Genomic DNA, 25,352 nt, shown 5'->3' on the forward strand with positions numbered 1-25,352 from the left:
CACATTCTGTCTGAATACAGTAAACCCTGCTGGAGAGCGTGTGACTCACCTCCTTCAGAGATTCACCATCACTTCTTCATCTCTGCTGTTGTTCATGTGTCAGGAACTTTGTGTTCTAAAACCTTTTGTAGCTACACAAAAGCTGAACTGTTTACTATTAAAAAGAGTCGAGCGTATGATTGTGCGCTACAAGTGGTGTTAAATGTCTTTTAAATAAGTGCACTACGCTGTCATTGGTGCTTTGCCACTTAAAAGGGGGCCGTATGCTTTTCACAGTCTATGAGGGATGAGTTTGAAACCGTAGACTGGCATATGCATATATTGTGTTTGTGTAGCAACCACGCGTTTCATTTCAACCAGTAACCATCATCCATTCCAAACACATCTCATGTAATACTTCACGCTGCTGACTATTGACTCTCAGTAAAATATAAAACAGTACGCGATCTGTAAAGATGAACATTAAAAACAGCGGGCAAACAGGCAAATGTAGCATAGCGAGATGGCATTCAATGCATACACGATGTTCACAAACTGTGCGGCGTCTGTAAACTACATAGAAAAAGTAGGTTGCATGACATTCCTGACATATCCAGCCATAAACAGGAAGAATCACGCCGAGATCTCTTAAGTATTGCAATTATTTCTGTATTTCTGTCATTTGAGTACATTTATTTCTTTTGAGAAAACGAGTCAGAAGTCTCACAAATCTCTCTGTCATTAGAGTTTCAGAAGAGATGTCAACAATGTCTCAAACTGAGCTCAGATTTGTCAAACCCGCCATCAATAGTCAATATTATCGAAGATCTCAATATGAACTCATCAAATTATCACCAATCCATATTATTGTACCTCTACAATCTACATTCATTTCACACCTCCATACTCTTCATGGATGTGAACACCTCTCAGTTGTTTATCTTTATTTCTCATAAAGAAATATGGAGATAAACCTGAGATTAAGTTGATACTTAAATCAAACCCTACTCCAGAACTCCATCACATCTGAGCTATGAAAGAACAACATCCAAACAATCACATCTTCCTCCGGGCAAGGTTGTGCATTCAAAAATGGCTCAAACATAAGCGCATTTGTATCAGACATCGCTGCTGCTGTTTTTCTGCTTAAAGGGGTGATGTGACCCGGCTAAAATTAATATTATCTTTCGTTTTATATGTAATGTGACGTGCATACATGATTAAATGTTAAAAAACGCTTTATTTTCTACATACTGTGCATGTTTGTATCTCCTTTTTGCCCCGCCTCTCTGATTTTTTACAAAGCTCGTTCGCTTTGAATGTGCTTTGAATGGCCAGTTAACCAGTGCGCAGTGATTGGTTGAATACTGCAAGCGTGTGACGGAAATGTAACGCCTCTTACCATATTTGGAACATCAGGTTCCAAAGCAATTGTACAGGTACTCCCACCTTCCTTGCGTATACATTTGTGCACTCTTAATCAAATCATACCAGGAACTGACGTAGATTTGTGGTGGTGTGGTTACAGGAGGCGATTCAGGCAGGTCTGTGCATTCGCTTTAGATAGAATGCATCTTTTGTTCCAACACTTTAATTTTAGCAATGTTACGTGTCTAATACATGCATGGGCAACTTATAACACACCAAAGACACAGAAGAACAAGTGTTTGTGCCATATGACCCCTTTAAACATCCCGATGATGGTCAATCTGACATTGATCTACACATACATGACACCTATGGTTTGGGTTGTGAGTGTCTGTGATGACAGACAGCTTTACGAAAGCCATTATACAGTCACATGCTGTGTCCTCATCCATTCTGGATTATGGGTTTGAGGTAGACAGGTCGTATAAAGCACAACACGACACACCATCATGTCCATCTCACATACACGAACACATCGAATGTTTGCTCTTTGGAGCATGCCCTCACAATGAACCTTGCACCGTGATGTGACCGGTCACAGAGAGCCATCTGAAGGGGTCAGGACGCTTTTACAGGGAAGACTTTTACATAAAAGAAAAACTAAAAAAAAAATGATGCGATCACTAACAAGCGCCTCATTCACACGGGGTTCTTCCCTACAGCGAGATCTCCCGGCTCCAAACCACACCCACGCAGCGTGGAAATTAAAGTCGAGGAGCGGCGTCTCGGGAAGCGCGAATTTGGTAAACCTGAAAATCAGGAGTGTGAGAGAAAACTCCCGCGTGGGGACTCCTGCAGGTCATAACAAATGTTCAGAGGAGATGAATTGGCTGGTTGGAAAGTGCTGATTATCAGCACGCGCTCAGCGTGGGAGCACACACGGTGTAAGCGCTCATACATTAGCACGCTTAATATGAATATAAATGAATTTCACAAGCGCAGACAAATAAACACTTATTCTATTCTAATATAGCAGTGCTACTAACAAGTAAAAATAGACATAAGGTTAAAAAAACACAGAATACATAGCTACCAATTTTTTTTCATTGAATGGGTCTCTTGGTCGACATGCATACATTATGGAAGGGATAATGTACAGACAACCGCTTGTTATCGCAGAGATAAACCCCAACAGTTTGATCACTCTGAAGGGGCTTATTTCGCGATAACAGCCAGCTGCTTGTACATTATCCCAGTTATTACACGGCTGATAGCCACAGGAGAAAAAAATTGGACAGGAATTGTTAATTAGAAATATATGATTAGCTCATTATTACGCTTACTTTCAGGTTTAAGGTAAGAAACGAGATTCAGATGTCACGAAAAGGCAATTTGGTTTAATCGTTTGTAAATATAATTTCATATAATGTATGTTATTAAAAGACATATTTATATGTAATTTGTCCAAAAAACTGTCAAAATGATTTGATGCATCTGGTTTACTGTGTGTAATTAGTTTTGAGAGGTTGTTAACTGGGAATAACCAACCTGCAAATGTCGCGACTGGCCAATCAGAATCAAGCACTCCAACAAGCCGTTTAAGAAGTAGATAAAACACTTAAATTTATTATTTAAGAGGTGTGATCTATAAAACGTGTCACTATATCACCATATATCGTTTGAAATCTTTTAATCGCAGGTTACTTTACATCTGGGTTGAAATCAAATGATGTCAAATTCACTTTAGCCGTGAAACCCAACCGTTTAAATAACATGGTAAAAAAATTATTAGAAAAGTTTTCTATATTGTTTTCCAGTCAAAATATCGAAAAATCTGGATATATTTACTAGAGAAGCAAAATTACGTACGATTTTTCTTTTTCTGAAATAAATTCAATTAGGTTTATTTAAGTTTATTTGTTTACCCCATCAGTAATAAATATTTATATATATATATTTATTTATTTATTTATATATATATTCCATTCCATTCCATTTTCTACCGCTTATCCGAACTACCTCGGGTCACGGGGAGCCTGCGCCTATCTCAGGAGTCGTCGGGCATCAAGGCAGGATACACCCTGGATGGAGTGCCAACCCATCGCAGGGCACACACACTCACTCATTCACTCACGCACTCACACCCTACGGACAATTTTTTCCAGAGATGCCAATCAACCTACCATGCATGTCTTTGGTTATATATAAATAATAATTAAAAAATATTTTTGTGTATTTTCAACTAAAAGAAGTTTACATAGTGCAGCTTTACGAGAGCAAGAAACTGACGTTTTGTATAAAAGGATTCCTTTCTCTTCCTTGTCTTCCTAAAGCTGGAGAACTTTTAAAAAAACGCTGAAACAGCAGCATGCTAAGACTGTGTAAGAAAAAGCTCTGATAAAGATGTTAAAGAGCGTTTTACGCCTCATTACGTGCGTAATGAAGGAGGAGACAATATCTCCCCCTGTCTCCTACAGCAGTCCGCTCGGGAGACGAGATAAAACCCTGCTGTTCTTCTGGAAGACACACAACTCCAGACACCTGCTTGAGTCCTGTCTGCGCTAACAGCCCGAGGACTGCTGCCCTGTGGCTCTCGTGAAAACACAATCACAGTCTCGCCCTAAGAAACACCAAAATTACACGAGTCATAATTGAGAATCTACTGAGCATTTGAAGACTGAGTTGTTTTTTCTCATGGTACTCGCTTTGATATTTTGTTATCCCGTGCTATGACGTGGACTCTCACTATTTCTCAGACTATACAGTAAAGAAAATCTGCTTCATAAATGATTTACGAACAGGGATAATGTAGTGTACAGTCAGCCGGCTATCATCACAAAATAAACCCTAACAGCCTGCTGAATGGCCTTGATGTGAAGTGGATGGTTTTATTATCCTAAAGAGGTTTCTGTGATAATGACCGTACATTATCTGGCATTACTGCATGGTTAAATAAATACGTAAATGAACACGAAAAGATTTCAGAATGATTTAAGATATGAATTAAGCATAGCTAGCAATCACTATTTCACCACAAAATGCCAAAGCTGACCAATCACAAACAAGCATTCCAGAGAGCCTATAAAATCGCATTATTTAATATTTAATAACACGTCAATAAAATCAACCGCCCTACATTATCACCTCCTGAACGCAGAAAATGTCAAAGAGGGCAAAAGCAATCAATTAATGAATACTTTGCTGTAAAACGTTACAATCTCTATCTAATGTGGTGTTTGTCACACACTAGTACAGAGCGATACATTCTGTTCTTGAAGATAAGTCCTGAAAATCACGCTCAACTCAAACGGCAGATTAAAGCTTCGCAGCAGGAACAGTTTAGATCAGATCGTACAGCAAAACCTCGCAAAGTACATGTTGTCATTAGATATGGATGCTAATGAGACAAGTCTTCCATACCTCCTTTAAAACACTATGCTGTTGTGTATTTGGAGTCTTAAAGACGCGATGTGTTTTCAATGTTAAAAATAGTTTCTCTTACCAAATAAAATAAAATACAATCATTTGTTTTAATAAAAAAATAAATCATTAAAAATTTGAACACCCACCACTATGACAAGAGCTTAAAAGCACATTCATGACCAAAGACGTCACCTTTAAAAACCTCTACATTACAAAATCTCTTGGTCTCTCCTTTCTCTATTCTTCTAGATTTCCCTTCAGCTCTAGATCCCTCAAGATGAGTTTGCATGATAAAGCTTTGAACAAAAGTATAAATGCACGTATCACGTTTCAATTCCTCATACTGTGGTGTGTAACTCGTGCTGGATGTTCTGGAGAGGTGCGCTAGCAACCAGACGTACACTTTGTGCTCCGTGAGTGATGAAGCTGGCGACAAAATCCAGAGACTTACACTGAAATCACAAAATCATAGAAGCTTGGAGGTGAGCTCTTCTGACGTGTGCAAGCCTACAAACCATTCGCAGCATTGTGCTAAAAGCAACAAGACAATCTTAGCAACTGTGCAACACCCTGGCAACCACACACTAGCATCCCAGCAGCGAGTTTAACTTACACCATTTTCTAAAACTAATATATCCTGTCACTATGTCAAAGTATATGATGTAAATTTATGGTAATCATTAGAATTTTTGCACATTTGAATGCTTGAAACAACTACTTAGAACAGTTTCCACTTGTTTACACTAGATGAGGAGATGCAGACACGTAAACATATTTCCCAGAAAATTCATTAACAGAGTCTCCGATGTGCACTTGATTTAAAGGGTTGAGCCCTTACATGAAACCCATTTTTTTCTGACTACATCGAGAGACTAAAACGCAGCCTGGTTGTGCTTTTCTCACTCAACATGCCGTTTAAAAATGCGTCAAGTGTTTTGTTAATAGCAGCCTTGAGCTGAGAGAAGTATTGTTCAGCGCATTCAGACTTTTACGATGCTTGAATATAAAACTGCTCCTTTTGGGCCGAGCCTCAAACAACTGGTTTGATTTCAAGTAGAAGTTAATACCATATAAAATCCCTTCTCGTGATCAGTCGATAAATAAGATGGACTGTGATGTTTTTAGTAGGCTATACCTTCTTGCACCTTCAGGGCACTATCGTACGCTCAGCGCAATGCGGCGCAAGGTGCAGCAGCAGTGTTTTTGCTAGTTTCAGCCCAACGCAGTTCGCATTATCCTGTCCTGCGCCACTTTGTTTGAATAGCAAATGCATTTGCGCTCATTTGTGCGCCCGTGGGCATGCTGGTCTTGAAAAAGAGGTGTTTTCAGGCGCATTGTTGGCGCCTTGCTGTTTTGAGGAACTGAAAATAGACGGAGCCATACACCAACTCCCACCTGGTCTTTAGTCTAAAGTCAAAAGCGCTATTTTTTTATATTTTATTTAAAGAGCGGATTAGCAGAAAATGAGCATCTGGGCGGGTCCACAACACGCTTTCACTTTACCATTTACACGGAGGGAAGCGCAGTAGCACACAAACATGCCAAATACAAAAATAAATGGATCACAATGTAAAAGATTATTATTGTGCACGTAAAGATAAAAATCTGTCTTGTCCTAGATGGTCGGCAGTGTTTGCATAGTGCTGGTCTGTTTTATAGTTATATAGTTAAAGTTTTTAGTTATAGTTTTATAGTTATATCTATAGATTTATAGTTGTAGTTTAAGTTATAGTTTTATAGCTTTAACATCAGGCACAAGCAGATGCTTTTCCTCTCTGGAGAAGCGTCTTTGCTCTTGCAAATTCCGCCCTGTAAAAAGCGAACCCGCCATCACTCTTGAAGGGAATGAGAGATGAGACTCTGATTGGTTTACTGCACGTTACGTTACGTCTCTCATTAAGAGAAAAGGGACAACCTCTCCCCGTCGTTAAACTAGTAAGAGTGGATTCGGACACGCCCCGAGTGCACCTGCACAATGCGCCTTAGACCATGCGCTTAGATCGTCAAAATAGGCCCCGCAAACTCTCTTCCACTGTGCTGCTCTCAATTTTAAACGCAAAAACTTGTGTTGCATCAACATTCCCAAAAAACACAAATCAGATTGATTACACCAGTTCAGACACCATTACACCATTCAGACAACAACAAATTCAGTTTTGCGCATCCCTTACCTACAGAACCCTACATGTAACTGAATTCAGAGATCTTGATCAAAGGGCAAAAGTTAAACATCCACCTCCAGCGAATATTCTCAGCATCTGGGGATGGAAGTCAATTCAGTCGCATAAACAAAAATAGCTACAGTCTTGCTACAGAATCATCGATTTTACACGAACACACAACCTGGAAGAACGAGGTCTGTTTCTCTGGGAATAGGAGTAAATATATTCACTATCTGAAAGCCGGCTTGAAGGCAGAGGCCTGCTCCTCGCACACAGGGACGACAACAAGTCATACATTTATAAAATGAGTTCTGGCTCCGTGTGTCGGGCTGAGATTAGACCAGCGCTATGCAAACACTGCTGATGGAATACTGAATAATACAACACAACAGCCAACAGCCATATGTGGTTTTACCTAATGAGCCCCAAATAAACAGCCGTCGTCTGTTTGTTAAAAAATGCAATTTAATATAATCCACCTCCAGAGAGAATCAGTTTTACCGTTTCGGGAAAGTTGAGGAACTTTTTACGATACTCATTACAGTTACTAGAGTGACTCTTGGGTGTATTAAGAAAGTCTTTATGTACGTATCGAGCAATAATTTAACTCGGAAGAGATAATAGATAATGATTTAAAAAGGTGTTTAAAGTTAAGGGCAATTCACATTATAACGATTTCTATAAAGTATAGTTGTATAGTTATAGTTATAGTTATGGTTTTATTGTTTTACTGTTTTATTGATTTATAGTTATATAGTTACAGTTTTAAGTTATAGTTTTATAGTTATATCTATAGATTTATAGTTATCGTTTTATATTTATAGTTATAAAGTTATACAGTTACAGTTTTTTGTTATAGTTTTATAGTTATAATTATAGTTATAATGTAAATGCCCCTTTACACTCAGCTATCCATTCTGTATAATACACAATACTGGGAACACGATAGAACAGTACCACAATATGTTTGTAAATAAATCTGTAATTTAAATAACAGACAAAAATGTACATTAAAATATTTTGTTGTTTATACAACACTAATATTTTTTAATTAAACCTATTAATTAAAATGTAATAGGTCTTAAACCTAATGAAAAATACATCTCATTTACTCACGTGCTGGCAGTAGAAATAATGACATCATATTGTAAAAAAACAATAAAATAAAAATCTCAACAATTGCTTTACAGATCACCCAATAAAATAAAAATTATTATTATTAAAAATTAAATGATTTAATACAATTTTAATACACACATATCATATTACTAATTTTATTTATTTATTTTAATGCCATATCGCCACTTAAAGCTATTCGTGGCTCATTCAAATTAAATCAAAATAAAAAATATGAACTATAAAATATAAACGGTATAGATAAAAACGGCTTAAAAACAACAGAATACAGATTATGAATGACACTGAAAATAAAGAAAAGCTCACATACTCCAAAAAACAAATCAATTCTGTACGTTCTGTATGTCAAAAGAAACCTAATCTCTCCTCCCGCATTAACATTACAACTCTCCCTGCTATCATCTGTATTCACGAAAGGCATCGCTCTCGTTTTATGATTCGAGATGCAAACGGAATCAGACAGGACCTGGCGGCCCCATGACTATTCTCCGCTCAGGCAATTACAGGAAAACCTTTATGCTCTTATATAACATATTACAGCAGACATCACTTCAGCTTATAGAATCTGACACGGTAGGAGAAGAAGAACACGGCACATAAAATATTCCCTCAGTCTGTAGTCACGGTGCTGGACGAGCGGGCGGACGGAGCTGTTGATGCAAATATCTGATCAAGAGAGGAAGAGCAAACGCTAAACGCCCGGCAGCGCTGACACTTCTCTCAGTTTTGCCCGGAGAAACAACCGGCATTACAATTAGTGTTAGAGAGCCGTGAGGCCGGAGACAGAGCTTATGAAGATTCAGAAAGAACTTGATCAAATGATTGTTGATGTGAGGCTCTAGATTTGTGTTGTTGACCAACCCTATGCTTCAACTGCATTGCAGGTGTGTAAAAAAATCAACACCAAACAATTCATTTCTGACTTGGCTGGAGTTTGTCCACAACGAACACGGCTGGAAAGGTTAGGTAAAATATGCACATCTTTTCAGAAAGGTCACGCTCTGAGAGCCGACATGAGGGCAATCCCACAATGCATCTGTGATTTGTGTGTCAGCAAGGTAATAACTCATAAATGTATTTATGTGTCTGTGTGGGGAGTGTACATGTTTTGGATGTATTCATGACATGTTTTCTTACATTTATATACAATGCATGAGTCAAAAAGCAACTTGTGTGGACATTAAAGCATTCCTGAAGTTATGATACGCTCATAAATCTCTAAATCTTCTAACGTCAAAAGGTTTGTGTGAGGGTTAGAAGTAGGGTAAGGGTGCAGTAAACATCATTATCTCAGTGTGAAAAGCACTGCGTGTCTGAGAGTTCCTCATTAACAAAACTTCAATGGTCTCATGTGTGTATGTGGCTCATCAGTACCGGTCAAATGAAATTATGCAAGTGTATCTCCTTGAGTCAGTTAATGCACGACTAAGTATACAACAGCACTAAACTAAACCCCTGGCTCTGTGTGTGTGTTGCTGTTCACTTTGATAAAGGTCCTCCCTCCAGAGACATCTGGTGTGTGACTCACATTGCTTTCTGGCGAGACTGCAGGATGAACACACAGGCACTCACATGCGCACAATACACACACACAGGAGCAAACAAACACACACACTCCTCTCTCTATGGTGTATTCTACAGTACTGTGATTCTGCACAAACATACACACGCACACACGCACACACGCACTTACACACGTACACACACACAGGAGCAAACAAACACACACACAAACTCTTCTCTCTATGGTGTATTTTACAGTACTGTGATTCTACACAAACACACACACGCACATACACATGTACACACACACACAGGAGCAAACAAACACACAGACACACACACACACACTCCTCTCTCTATGGTGTATTTTACAGTACTGTGATTCTACACAAACACACACACGCACATACACACAATACACACACACACTGAAGCAAACAAACACACATAGACAGGAGCACACACACAGGAGCAAACACACACAGGAGCACACAAACACATGCACATGCTCACACACACACACCTCTCTCTAAGGTTTTATCTACAGTACTCTGATTTTGCACAAACACACATTACACATCAGCATCACATTTACTAAAGGTACAAACCAAAATCATTGCGTTTTTTTCTCCTTGCACAGATGACTGTGAGTAATGTTTACCTGATGCTCATTACCTGCAGACTCTACCTGGACAAATTTAGAAGCACGCAGGGCGGCAGCGTGTCAGCGCCGCATAAAATATTCAAAGCAATGGAGCCTTGACGGCAAACACCAAACAAGTGACATTTTTCATTGGCCAAAAGATTTTTCTGTCAACACGAAGTCTGTGACTCAGACGTTTGCCTTGGGTGCTCGCTTCACCCCCAGAAAGACTTGTCACGTCCCCTCCTCCTACTCCTCCTCCTCCTGGAATTCTGGGAAGTTATTAAGCTGCCAGATCCAACGCGGAGGAAGTTCACTAAACGTGGTACGTTTACGACAACAAATTGTGTGGGTGCTGCTAAGCACGGGTTGAATGAACAATTGAAATTGTTTAGCGACTAGCACTGCCACAGGGACACGTTTTGTTTGGTGAATTTTAGACGGGAAGAAAAGTGGAAATATAAGCTGTGCATCACAGTGATGTCCTGATGCTTTCTTGTCAACGAGGTGAAGGATTCTGATGACTGTTTTAAGGAAAATTCGGCACACAACTAAACACTATTATGCAAACAAACAAAACAAATCTATATTTAATGTAAATCATTTTCTTATTCTTCCTCTTAGGAAATGCTCTGCCTTTTATTGAGGTGTTTGTGTGATTACCCGGGAATTAAATCGACTCTGAACGCCCTTCACAAGCCTTTCTCAAAAGTGCCCACCTGTCGATTCTCACGCCCACTCGAATCTAACCACAACCCGTGACGGGAGCAGTTCACAAACCGCACTGGCGTGATCGAGAGCAAAATCGGGACTGCTGGGAGTCTCAAAGTGGTCATGGGATAGCACGTTAAACACACATAAAATAAAAAAGGTGGGCATTTACAGCAGACGTTGGTGGGTTTTGGCAGAAGGAAATGAGACAGGCTGGGAACAGCCATCTGACTCTTATACAACTTGATTTGTTTGAAAAGTCGGGGCAAGCGCACACTGAACAGCCATCTGTCATCATTACATTCCTGCCAGATTCTCAAGGTCCCTTAGATCCAAAAACGCACAACAATAGAACCGAAAGAATTTAGATACGATCCCTCACCGACAGTTTGAGTCTAACGGTGCTTTAAATATTGTAACAGAGCATTATGATGTAAAACGTTTCTTCATAATTTATTCACCATCATGTCATGGCAAACCTGTATTAGTTTCTTACGAGAATACAAAGGAAGATATTTTAAAGATCGTTGATAACCAAACAGCATTGAGCCCCATTGACGTCCATTGTATGAACACAAAACAACAGAGATATTTCTCAAAATATCTTCTTTTTTGCTGCACCAATAAAAGAGTCACAAACAGATTTGGGGTACTTTCATATATGTCATGCAGCTGTTTCGAAACTTTTTATATAACATGGTATCATTATAGTAATTTACCCAGTAAGTACCCTTGAGGACCATGTCAATAATGTGCTATACTCTCTTAATATGATACTCACACAAAACTGTCATATCTTCACTAAATACAGTCGATTGACATACAGTTTGATTATCATTAACAATGGTGTCATGCAGAATATGATAATGCAATATAGAGTCTCTGCATTAATACCATCACTTAACCGCCACATCTCCTCATCATCGCTCAGTGTTGGACCACCCAGTGTGTATTTCACAGTTTCACATGATATAGTATTTCTTTAACACTGTGAAGTGCCAAAATTATGTTATTTGCCTTAATTAGTCTCTAAAAAATACATCCTGTGCCATGTGATTTTGCTTAAGAGCCTTAAAAACACCTTAACTTCATCCAACAGCCTCCGACTGCCAGCAGTAAAAGACACATCCAAACAGACCCTGTGAAATGTTTGCTTACTAGATCTTTTAAAAAGCAATGAAGAGATACAGACATAAACACATAAGATGTGCGCTGTTAAAATTACTTGTTATAAAACGATTTACATTTACGAAATACACCCGTTTCAACACCTGCTTGTCCCACACAAATCATAAATCCTTGAATTATATTACCAAACCAATACTGCTCCTGTAAAACGCACGTGCCGTCACCGTGTTAGAGATGCTTAAACTCAACACATCGTGTTAAAGCTCCTGCACACGCATGCAGTTTACGATCTGTTAAATTCTGACGTCGTTAAATTGTCATCTTTGTCATCTGATTTCTGTGCAGCAAGAGAATCCATAAGCCGCCGCGCTTTCAAGCATGTTTCAGAAAAGTGTGAAAGGTCATTTAAAAGACAATATCGCAGGGTTAAGTGCCGTGTGAAAACCCTTAAGGCGAAAGTGTAAGAAAGACAACGATGCTGACGTACCGATCTTCTTCGAGCGTTCATCTCCTCGGTTGTGCATGCTGATTGGAGAGTAGATAAAGGGGCTGGCAGCCGACATCCCCTGTCCCAGAAGCCCTTTCACCTTATGAGGCCTCAAACTCACGGGTAGATTCAAAAGAGACACAGACCTATAAACACAAACAAACAGATCAGTTTAACAAATCGTGAGGTCCCAACGAAAGTCAAAATTTAAGATTTTTGCCCTTGCCCTAAAGCATAAAAGATCAAGAAACTAAAATCACATATTATCTATAAAGTCTAAAGTCTACACAGCATTGTTTCTTAAAATCATGTGCATCCTTAAGCACCACTGAATGTGGTGGAAAACTCAAACAAAAGAAAACATGCATGAACACCAAAGAACAAATGTATTTTTTTTAATTTTGTAGCAAAGACGGATGTCATTTTTTCACAAGTATACAGGTTTAAGTCTCCGTCCTTTCCTTGTAAACCGAGCGCTTTACAGCTGACCAGCTTTCATCTCTTTTCACTTCTGTTCACAAAAAGACACTCGGAAAAACTGTATCACCGTATTTTGAAAAAAAGATAGAGCTTAAACATCTGCCAGTAGTGTTGCCACAGCAACAGCATCTCAGAATGGCAATCCAAACGGTTTAATACTGACATTTACTCTCTTATAAGACAACAATCTCTCTCACGAGACGGCAATATTCCATTACGGGTCGATTCTAAAAAGCTGCCTAAATTACAGCTCCTGGCAGAAGACGGCGAGAGAGATATTGCCGTTAACAATGTGCCGGAGACAAATATCGGGAGAAACGCAATTTATCTGAAGGTTTACAATTAAATATCCTTCCGAGAATAAATTAAGGAAATTATTCTATTCTTTCGACAACAAAAATGCAAAGCAGCCTTCTGAGAGGAGAGCTCTGAGAAATGAAGACTTCAATCAAGTGAATATGCAAAGCTTTACCTACTACCGGGATTATAAAACTGTTAAACGGGTTTATAGGCCCTTCATACACACACAGAAGATCGGCGAAGTCCATGAGACAGATGAAGGAATATTACATTTTCTACTTCCAATTAAAAAGTCTAATTTGACAAAGAAAAAAAATCTTGCTTTTGAAACACATAAGTTCAGATAAATTGAGATAAATTTAACCAAATGCAGAACTTGTTTTGAAAAAGCTTCATATCGCTGAGAACAGGATCTTAACTTCAATTTGTTCAAGTTTAATCTGTAACTTTAGAGAGATCTAAAGTGGGATCTGGACCTTACCTGACGATGGGCAGTTTGGTGAAGGGAACAGGAAGTAGTTTGAGGCCATCGGGGAGGGTGATCACATCCATTCCACCAGGACATTTCGATGTGTAGTTCTCCAAACTTTGGGTCACTTCTTTCTTTTCTGTAAGAGACAAAACAAGAAAAACAAAACTTTGGGTTGACAGTATATCATGTATCTTACAAATTAGCCAACAACGGTTAATTAATCAACTCATGAAAATAAAACACAGTTTACTACCACAGTTAAAAATGGTAAAGACACCTGACAATGTTTTATGTTGTGTTGTATTAGGTTAGGATAGGACAAATCAAATGCTCTCCAAATAAATCTTAAAAAAAGAACCTGCTTATTGGCACTGCTTAGCTACAAAAATGAATATCTTCTTGAAAAAAGTTGTGTTTTTCATAACAACTACATAAAAATGTCAAAAAATATATTCATGATAAACTTCTATAAAAACATTCAACAAATTATACTGCTTAGTCATTCAGGGTTTAATCTTCCAAACACAGTAATCATAGAAAAAAACAAAACCTCAGTCCAGACATAAAAAATACATTTTCTCATTATTAATGAATAATATAATAAAACACACGGCAAAGTTTTAGCTTCATTCAAGTTGGTTTACGTACGAAAACTAGCAGTTCCTCCTTACAAATCAGGAGCTTTTGAGATTCAACCCCAAGGCACATAACTCACCAAATCATCAATGCGTCTAAACTCAACAGTGAGCCACAGGGGAGAAATTACCCACAATCCTCCTTCACGGGCCTCTAGTCCACAGCGCCATATAAATTTAACAAAGCAAATAATTTTAGCGTTAGTACATCACAAGCGAGACGAGCGCTGCTAACGATTGCGTCTATTTTAAGCTCAGTTTCCACAGGTGAGCATCTCACTGACTTACAGCTCTGTCTATAAAAATGTTTACGGCCTCGCACGGCCATCAATTTACACATCGCAGCCGATAAAACCAATGATCCTGGTGCCGTCTAAATCAGATCCGATGCCCAGAAAGAACTCCTTCAGCACTTAACTGGCGCGATACTCATTAGAGATGAGATAAACAGATGCACAATATCCCTGATCTAATGTTGGATCAGTCAATCTTTTTTATTGTTGGACTTATGAACACTACAGCTGTGTGGATTTATAACTATATATAATGTTGGCCATTATATTGTTTCTCTGCCATAACATACAAATAAAACAATAAAACTTTCATAGCGGAACCGTTCCCTCTGGTCAATCGAGAGGTGTGACTAACATATAGTGGTGTAGCTTCGATCTCATCGATATTTCACTTCTCATGAAGGATGCTGCTAGCATGTCTAAAGACAAACAGAGGACAGGCACGTCTTTTAAAATAGATTTTCACATTGAGAGAATACACCTCACGGCACCTCATGTGCCTCTCAAAACCATTGTGCGATTATAGGTGGATTTTCGGTCAAAATAACTTCGTTTTTTGGATAGTCTGCAAACAAATGAGCATGAAAAAGAAATATGCCTGAAACCATGGAAGCCAAATTGTTTACTTAGTTCATTTTTCTGGTCTTGATCGGCATAAATGATCATAATTCATGATGTTTTATCAAAACCTTTCTGTTCTTCTGTTCACTTCACCAAAACCACTTTACGTTCATAACAGCGATATACAGTCTAGCCGTTTCACAATCCAATCATATTTCAGTGGATAAACTCCCTTTTACATGATTTCCTATCAAATCATGCCTTTTACTCGGTAATAAGTCACATTGCAGAGGTTAAATTCATGGCTGCAATTGTTTCGTGTTTTCTGAAAATTGCCTGCGGAAGTAAAGCAACAAACAGCATTTATTGTGTTTTTAAAAATGCATGTAAGTGCACCCAAACTTCAGAGTGCATATAAAAAAACACTGGAATAGATGTTTTCAGAGAGAGACCCTGTCCTCTATAACTATAATTTGGTTATATAGCACTAAACTCATAACAACAGGAAAAAAACTGCAGGGTCCATCTATTTGGAGAATACTCAAACCGACCGAGTTTATTCACTGCAAGATTGTAAAGCCATAAAAATATCAAAAGTCCCTTTAATTTGACACGCTCAATGAATTCATGAATACAAAAACTAAAACAGAAATCATGACCACATATTCAAGACTCCAGACACATTGAACTAATATGGGAGGCACGGGATCAAACCCAGACAAAACATCTCCATCTTTACGCCATTATTTTATGTCATCTCCACTTTCCCGGTCAATAAAAGGAAACAAAGCTGATGAAAAAATGAACAGCTTTGTAAACCAACAACCCAAAGTATCGATCTAATCTTATTCATCATTTCAGACGTTGGCCACAATATTGTCAGATCGACTGAATAAAAGTGTTTATTTTCCACACTGAAAAGCTTTATTGCTTTTCCAAGCAGCACAGCACATAAAGCCAAGATGTCTCTTTCACTCCCTCTCATTTGAAAAGATCATACTGGAAAGACGAATGAGAAAAGGAAGCCATTTAATCACAAACATCTTAGTCGGTGACCAGACCAGTCGAAGCCATTCATATTCTTCCTAATGGACACTGAAGCGTCAGCACGACTGACAGAGAGTTGATGTGCAGTGAACACATCTATCTTTCAGTAAATGATGCTCATGACGACAGATAATCTCAAAGCACAACACTGAGGTTCAAATAAATGCACAGCGTCGCCTTCCAACTGACTGAAAGGAGGAATATATATGGCTGTATTACTCAAGAAGGATTGTAAAGGAGAACATAAGGAATCATATCACACTACGGTTCAAAAGTTTAGGGTCACTTGACTGAAATGGTTTTCATGAACTTAAAAACGTTCATGCTTGAATATTGGAAATTAACTTGGTTGAGTAAAATACTGTTGTCCCAACTTTATTTATTTATACTTTCATTTTCTTTCAGAAAATTGGTATTAAAAATTCTTTAAAAATGTATAACTTAAAGAAAACTGAGGCAATAAGAGCTCAGAGAATAGATGTGATCTCCCTCGATAATTTAAGAAGCATTTTAAGAGGCTGCTTGATAAAATGTCAAATGTAAATTTTTGCACATTTTTGACCCTGGCCCACAAAAGCATTCATAAGAGTACATTTTTCTGAAAGCTAGATAAAAAAGGTTTCTATTGATTTACATTTACCCATTTGGCAGACGCTTTTATCCAAAGCGATTTACATTGCATTGTACTTTACATTTTGTTTGTTAAGATAGAACAATATTCTGCAGAGATAAAATAATTATTTTTTTATTATTAATCTATATATTTGAAAATCTGAGGGGGCAAAAGATCTTAACATTGAGAAATGGCATTTAAATTTGTCCGTCAGAGGCGCTGTAGCAGGCCGCTGCTAAGAAGTATCAGGTTTGTTTTAACGCTCTTTTGGCTTTCCGATGTAATGACGTTTTGGAGAGTAAAAGGATGTGAAAGCTAAAATTTTACTTAGATACCCAACTTGGGACAAAGAGGAGATACAAACATGCACGGTATGTTGAAAATACAAGTTTTTTTACCTTTAACCATCTATACACACTAGATTACATCTAGAACAAACAATATTATTTGTTTAAGGCGTGTCATATGATCCCTTTTACAAAGTTTTCATTTTGATTATAAAGCCGCAACATAATTCTTATAGCTACATTTATGTTACTCTATTAAATTTAGGTTTAAAGAGTAAGTGAGTGACTTTTAATTTCTGAGCAACAGCATATACTGTATATACCACAATTCAATTAAAATGATCTGTATTCCTTAAATGACACGCAATCAATATTAATTTAATACAAAAATGAATTTAATTAAATGAGGGTATAATGCGATACAGTCAGGGTATTTTTTCCATAAAGAATTGATTGGATTGTAAAACTGGAGGAGGAGTTTATAATAGACCTTGAGGATGTCAGCTACATAGGAAATCGCTTATCAACCGCAGGTAAAAAAAAACACTACTTGATACTAAATAAAAACACCACAATCTTATATTTCAGGGAAGAAAGCTCACGGCATCTTTAGACCTGAAGAGCTGCCCTGTTTTGCTTTCTCAAACAATCATTTTCTTCATTCTGGAAGCTATTCAAAAGCATTTAATCTGAGAAAAACACACAGAGAAGAAAAAATGTGACTGAAGGGAGAAAAAGCCATCACAAATGACTAACTCAGGCAGACGCGAGGACTGCTGACGGGATATAAGTGCTGATGGTTGTCATATAAACGATGAATAATTCATCAGCCACACAGAAAGGGGGCGCTGAAGTCAACTGCAATGAAATTACACATCATGCACCAGAAAACTAAACCCTAGAAACACATGCTGCGTCGACAAATGTGCCACAATCCTCAACCTGAGAGGACGAAAAATGTGTGATAAATTGAAAGCCGGAGAGGGAAACGTTAAACAGACAACTGACTCAGAAAATTGCTGTTTATAGCAAAAGATCGCCGGTCACTATGGTCCACCGCTGAGGTCCACAAAATGTCGTCCCACTCTTTTGGATGTGAGCTGTTTCTATTACAACTGTCAACGTTCCAGAAAAGAAAAGGCCAGTAAGAAACAAATGATGATGTTTATGTCCTGTTTCTTCTGTCAAGTCAAAAACACATGATGCGTCCAGGCCTACTACCTTTATACATGATCAAATTTAGAGTCAGTCAGGTATCAAATAAGTGGAACAGAACATATTTTGGGCAACGAAGAGAAAAGAAAAGTAAACTATAAAGAGCAAACAAACCCTTATATTTTTTTAAATATGACTAGAAACTGTCATTAAAATAAGACTTTATTAATGTGTCAGTTCACCCAGAAATGAATAATAGCGGTTTCATTTACAAACACTCATGTAAACTAATTTTCATATTGGAGTGAAATATCCCTTTAAGAGGTCACGTGAGTATCACAAAAACTGTATGTAAAAGCAAAAGAGATGCTTGTCTTGGCAAAAAAAAGAAACTGAAATATTCTGAAAACTTTGACCAGGTTCATCATAAAATCAATTTAAAATGCATTATCCATGTTTCAGTCAAGTCTCTCTCCCAAGACCTGCTCAATATATTTCAGAGACATGACAAGATGCTCCTAAAAAAAAGTTTAATTTCCTTCCTGCATCTTCTTTCGATTTTGAGATGAAATTGGACATCGTCCGCCTACCACAGGTGTAAATGAAAGTATCCTCTACTAAATTCAAATTCCACCGAGTTCATGCAGGTAAAGTCTAGCCGGACACATCCATTCACAAAACGCGCTACTAACTTCTAAATAAAACTCCATTAACACCGCAGACATCAGAGGCGAGCTGAAAATAAAACTCTGTGTTGCAATTTACACCTCTTATTCTGTGAAATCTTCGCAAGTGCGATCCTGAGCTCGGCGCCAGCTTTCTAAACGAAGCTCTTTGACTGTTATTTTTGAGGAAATCAAGAGAAAGACATGCTTCAAATAGCTTATTTCACACCGCTCTGTGCAGACGGCACAACCCCTGCTGACATGTGAGCTTTGGCAAATGAAACTCGACAAAACGCTAATTAAGAGGCAACCCAACCCAACCCAAGACGGCCCGGCTTGATACACTGTTACATATTATAACTCAATTTATCTTTTTTCCTGTTTTGGTTCTCTTTCTTAGGGATCCTAACAGATGCCCGAATAAAAGAATGATGCAAGTCAAAGTTTGTAGTCTTAAAGTAGTCTTCAATATCAGTTTGTGCTAAAAAAAAAATCTTTTTGACTTCTAGGCTTCTTCTAAATGTGCACTTTTAAATCATTTACAAAAGTTACAAACACATGCAAATAAGAAAGTCATTTTGGTCAAACTTTCACAACTTTCTAACAGATTTAAGTAATAGTTCACCCAAAATGTATAATTCTCTCATCATTTACCCAAAGTATGACCCTCTTTCTTCCGTAAAACACAAAAGAAGATATTTTGAAGAATGTTGATAGCTGAACCCTGTTCACTTGCATTGGTTTGTTTCCAAAATGGGTGCTGATGCTGTTCGGTTAACAACTTTCTTCAAAATATCTGGTTACGTCCGAGTCGATGGTCGAGTTATGACGCTCGTTGTCCTTTCCCTGACTCCAAACCCTCTCTCTCATCCACTTTGCTTCTTGTCCTCTCTAAAATAACTGTCTGTCCAATAAAGGCCTAAAAAGCCTAAAAAAAAATCTGGTTACACTTTATATTAAAATGAACTACTGGTTGTATGTATAAAGCACAAATTAATGCCTTATTCTACATTCATTAATCCTACCCAATACCTAAACCTAAAAACTACCTTTTAAGCAGAAGTTAGGAGTTTATTGAGGTGAAAGTCGTAGTTTAGTTAGTAAATAGTGAGAATTGATCCGTATTCTAAAGTGTAACCAAATATTTTTTGTGTTCTGCAGAAGAAGAAAAAATAATACAGGTTTGAAATGACAATAGGGAGAGTAAATGATGACAACTTTTTTATTTTTGGGTGAACTATCACTTTAAAGCTGGCGCTTCACAGGGGTCTCAGCTACGATCGTACCTTCCCGCTTCTTCCCTCCTGTAACCATATGTCTATTTTTCTCTCTTTTCTATCACATCTGTATGTTTCTACACCTCCGTCTCTTTCTGCATTCATTAAAGTTGAACACAAGCTTCCCCCTCAGACCCGTGAGCGGGTTCTTCAAAGCCCTGGCTTAATAAAACAGGACACAAAGAGACGGTACATCACGAGCCGTTCTGAACCTCTGAAGCTTTAAGTGACACATTTATTTTGCTCTGCAATCTCATCAAGAGCTTGAGATTGACATTAAACACTGATCACTGTCGAGCTGATGTGTTTAAACCAGACGACACCATCTCTCAAAGCATCATTGTGCCGAGTCCGTTCCTAAGAAGCCCTGTGAATAGATAATCACTATGCAAGAGTATAAACCGGACTCAGATCTCACTGTAATGTGTGCTTTCTAAAAAATCTGATCAATTTTAGCGATAAACCGGCAAAACAACAAGAAGCCGACCTGAAACAAAGCGGCGAGTGCTTCACCTCACAGACGGCACGGGTTTTATTTTTCAATTCAATCAAAGATCAATCATGTGAACAGCAGGGAAGCTGGTAGTCGTGTAAATGAACAAACAAGAATTTCTGTACGGCCAACAGAGATGGAGATTTTGAACAAATACTCACGTCAAGATTTTTCACGTCAAGATTTTTCACGTCAAGCAGTTTGAATAGTGTTCGCAAATCACTTGAATGTGAAGAACTTAGGAAATAAAACTACAATGTTAAACCATAACAGTAAACACACAACATGACACAAACTTTTCTGGTAAGCTTCAAAGATAATGTAGCGCTCATATTCTTAAACTCGATAATTTCAATAATATATGTAAGCAATAATATATGGGAGGGAGTGCTTTATTGCGAATAAATAACAGCTGACCCAACAATGTGTAACAAAAACCCATTCTTTTGGGCTGAACCAACCCAACATAGGTAAAACCACAACCAAGTGGTTGGACTCGTCTCTTTCTGACCCAATCCTGGGGTTAAAAAAGTTCATTTTAGCCTTTTTTTGATTGAATCTCATTGTGTTACCAAACAATTTTATTGTCACCAAATAGCTTGTTTTCACAGATTCAATGTAATTATTATTTTTTTATATAGTGCTTTTTACAATGTTGCATTGTTTCAAAGCAGCTTTGCAGTAAGAAAATAAAATAAAAACACAGAAAAATCTTGAATACAGTTCAGTACCATGGATAGAAAGAGTAAGACCATTAAAAGTTAATAAAAATAAAAAATTTAAATGGCATTTACAGAACCCTGAGCTAATCTAATGTCAACAGTCTCCCGGTGAGCAGACACATGGCAAGGAACCAAAACTCCAATAATTAATAAATGGACAGAAAAAAACCAGTCTAAGCCGGGAGTGCCAGGTCTCCTCTGACATGTTACAGCTGCACTCAATAACTAAGTAAATGTTTTTGATAAGCGAGGAGAGCTTATTAGCAGTGATTTATAAGATGCATATTTGTTACACATATCCATGCAATTTTCCTAAACAAGTGTCATTATAACTTTAGAAACTTGAACATATGCCGGATATCTTCCACTCTAACCCCTGATGCTTTCAGGGTCTCGTCTAAACTCCAGATATGCAGGTTTATCCATTAAGAGACCGAGAAGGATCGCACAGCTCTTTAGAGAAAATAAGAATGATTCGTTTGGCTCCCGAAGGAGTGAGGAATGTAGAAATGGGTTTTATCAGAACACAGGGAGGCATTGTTACTCTGACACTGTGTTGAAAACAAGCTTCGACCAATCCCAGAGCTCAGCTAAGGGAACCCTGGATTTGTTCTGTCTGGAAGGAAACGATAAGCCTGACGGGCGCAATACCCCTGAGCTGCAGACCCACTCGTGTGTGTTTGTGAGACAGACAGGATTACACCACAACTCTGTGGGGACAGGACGCTGTGAAGTGCGCCGCGGACGAACAGCTCAAAAAGAACATCAATTGCTTTTTCAAATACACTGAAGCTTTCGGGAAATTCAAGGTAACACACACCTGCAAGCAAGCGCAGACGTCCACACGTGTTAAGAGGTCATATGGCACGGATACGTGTTTTCTGTGTCTCTGGTTTATAAGTTGCTCATAAGACATGCAAATTACGATTGCAAAATATGCATTCTATATAAAAGCGAATGCTCACCCAGACCTGCCTGAAAGGCCTCGTGTAACCACACCCAAAAGTGACTTACATTGCAAAGTGGCTTTAGAGTCTGAATTGAGTATCGCAGAGATGACGTATTTCTGTATGTTAAACCCAGAAACTAGTAAGCATTGTAGCACTTCCGGTGCTATCGCCTCAAAGTCAATAGTCAATTTTTTATGGATTTTTGCTATCAAGAAAAATGTTCTTAATAAAGTTAAAGTTGTTGTGTAGTGTAATGTAGTAATGTAGTTAAGTCTGTTCATAAGTAATCTTTTTACTGCTGGTGATTATATTTAGGCTTCAAAAATAAAAAAATATTGTGTTAATCTGTAATATGCAAAACTGTGCAAGTTTCATCTCTGCGATACTCTATTAAAAGTGAATTGCGTGTCTTACCCTGGTCGGACAGGAAGTCCAGCATGGTCTGCAGTAAGAAGGAGAGATGTCTGACGGACAGTCCTGGGTTCCCCATCCGTCGAGATGCATAAACCAGCTCGTGAAGTAACCGTAACTGTACAGCCGCCCATCCACGATGAGTCCCTACAACACAGGAATACAAAAATAATGAAACAGCTTGTGACGGATTACATTAGTTCACTCGATTCCTGATTGACAAAAACTGTTTATCAATGACATCCAATGACTGCTTATTACTTCTCATTGTCCCTTATTTTTAAAGAAGATTTTTCTGTTCAATATTCTGTTTATGTAGCTAGTTTAATAAAACAAGATTTGAGCTCTGATGGCTAATGCAAGTCTCACTGTGATGTAGGGCTGTGCAATTAATCGTGATTGTCAATTTTGGCTTCCAACGATAACAAAAACAAAATCATTGAAGTGTTATTATTATTATGCAGCATTCCATTTTGCAAAGATCTACAGCAGTGAAGCTTTTTTAAGTTGTTACTTTTTCTCAAGTTTTTTGTTTTGTTATTTTGCTTCAAAAGTCAGTGAGTGATCATGTTAAAAATCTTGAGCTCAGTTTCGCCTATACCTAAATACCTAAGAAATTATTTTTGTCATAATAGAGCATCATTGCTCTGACGTTCATAAAATTGTCAGAGAGCTGTCATATAATGCACATAATTCAACATCACAAAATAAAGCAAAAATTTGTTACAAAACTCAAAGAGAGATAGGGACAGAAAGAGAGAGAGAGAGAGAGAGAGAGAGAGAGAGAGTGGAGAGAGAGAGGTAGAGAGAGAGAGAGGTAGAGAGAGAGAGAGAGAGAGTGGAGAGAGAGAGGTAGAGAGAGAGAGAGAGAGAGAGAGAGAGAGTGGAGAGAGAGAGGTAGAGAGAGGGAGAGAGAGTGGAGAGAGAGAGAGGGAGAGAGAGAGAGGGAGAGAGAGAGAGTGTGAGAGAGAGAGAGGAAGAGAGAGAAAGAGAGAGAAAGAGAGAGAAAGAGAGAGGTAGAGAGAGAGAGAGAGAGGTAGAGAGAGAGAGGTAGAGAGGTGACACTGATAACTGCTGATCTTGAAGAATGTGAGAGTCACTCTGTAATGACGGTGTGGCTTTATCACGCCACACTGTTTCATTTTTGCTCTTTCACACTCAATTCATGTAAATCCACCCTAAGCCTCATGGGAAAAAGAGAGAACCAGAAACAGCAGCGCTTCACAAAAATACTGACAAAACTCCTGCGCCGCCTGAGCTATCAACATCTATGACATTGAAAATGATTATAAAGACTTCAAAACATGTTAAAATACATTCTACTGAAGGAACAACCTGAGCCAACACTTCAGGGGGGAAAAGCTTTTAATGTTGACCAATAAACCACCACCTAGCAAATAACAAAACCATCCCCTATAGAAAGTAAGTTAGCCCTCAAGACAAAAGAAAGTCTCTAATAGTTTCTAGGTGGCATCTCTGGACACTTTAATCTTCGTTTGCCCTGTGAGATGATGACACATCCATTTCTGTCTCGCGCTGCCCTACAGATGATATTTGTACCTTATTCTGTTTGTATTTGTATTGAAATGAAACCTCTGAGGAGGGTCGCTATCGATTCCTACATAAACAAAAACAACCGCACGCATTTGATCAATGTTTCTTGCAGTAACACACAATTTTTCTCCAGTACAAACAGTTCATATCTAAAAGATGGTTTCTGTTTCTGGCAAGCAGTTACTTAGCAGATACTATTATCCAAAGTGACATTACAGTAATTACAGGGTAAAGCCCCCCCCCCACCGGAGTCACTTTAAATTGTGTGTCTCTCACAAGGGCAACAATGGTGATGGATCACACCACGTGGTCCGAATCTACAACCTCCACAGACCATACAACGTTTTATCTCATTCTCGTGTTAGATTAAAAACACAACGGCATTAAAGTCAAAACTAAACTTCCTGTCGTGGCGTGGGGTCTGCGAGCGCTCTGTGACCGGGTCTCCGTGAGTCTCCGGGAACCGGCTTACACTACTCGAGGGCCTGCCGAGCTTCTATCTCTGCTTTCTGTGTGTTAACTGAAACCTCTGAATCCCTGCACACACTGGTCGAGCTAAACCCAATCAATCACAGTCTGATGATAAATTCTCTCTCTCTCCGTGTAATTGAGAGTTGAGCAGGAGAACTCCCAGGCCAATTAAAAACCTATTTTCTCTCTCTCCCTGCAATCTCTTTTGTCTGTACTGACTTCAATTCTCTTCTCTCCAGGCCGTCTGAGCAACACCTGGGTATTCGAACCGGGCATTTGAACACGTTATTTAACATAAGCTGCACCGTTTGAGGCATCTGAGGAATGTTATCCACACAAGGACTGAAAGTTTTTAACTTGAATCCCTGCATACAGGATTACAACACAAAACATTTGCTATTAAGCACTGTTTCCATCCAGCGAGT

The 25,352-nt window shown here is 38.4% G+C and overlaps 1 protein-coding gene across 1 annotated transcript in view; it reads right to left on the reverse strand.

Annotated features, from left to right (window-relative positions):
* Positions 1–25,352, reverse strand: part of trappc9 (trafficking protein particle complex subunit 9) — a 168,556-nt gene that overhangs the window by 131,564 nt on the left and 11,640 nt on the right. The window contains 3 exon segments of the mRNA XM_056741217.1: positions 12,542–12,687; positions 13,803–13,929; positions 22,906–23,049. Of these exon segments, the coding sequence (XP_056597195.1) occupies positions 12,542–12,687; positions 13,803–13,929; positions 22,906–23,049 (417 nt within the window).

The sequence above is a fragment of the Triplophysa dalaica genome, chromosome 25 (assembly GCF_015846415.1).
Source record: "Triplophysa dalaica isolate WHDGS20190420 chromosome 25, ASM1584641v1, whole genome shotgun sequence".
Taxonomy (NCBI): Eukaryota; Metazoa; Chordata; class Actinopteri; order Cypriniformes; family Nemacheilidae; genus Triplophysa; species Triplophysa dalaica.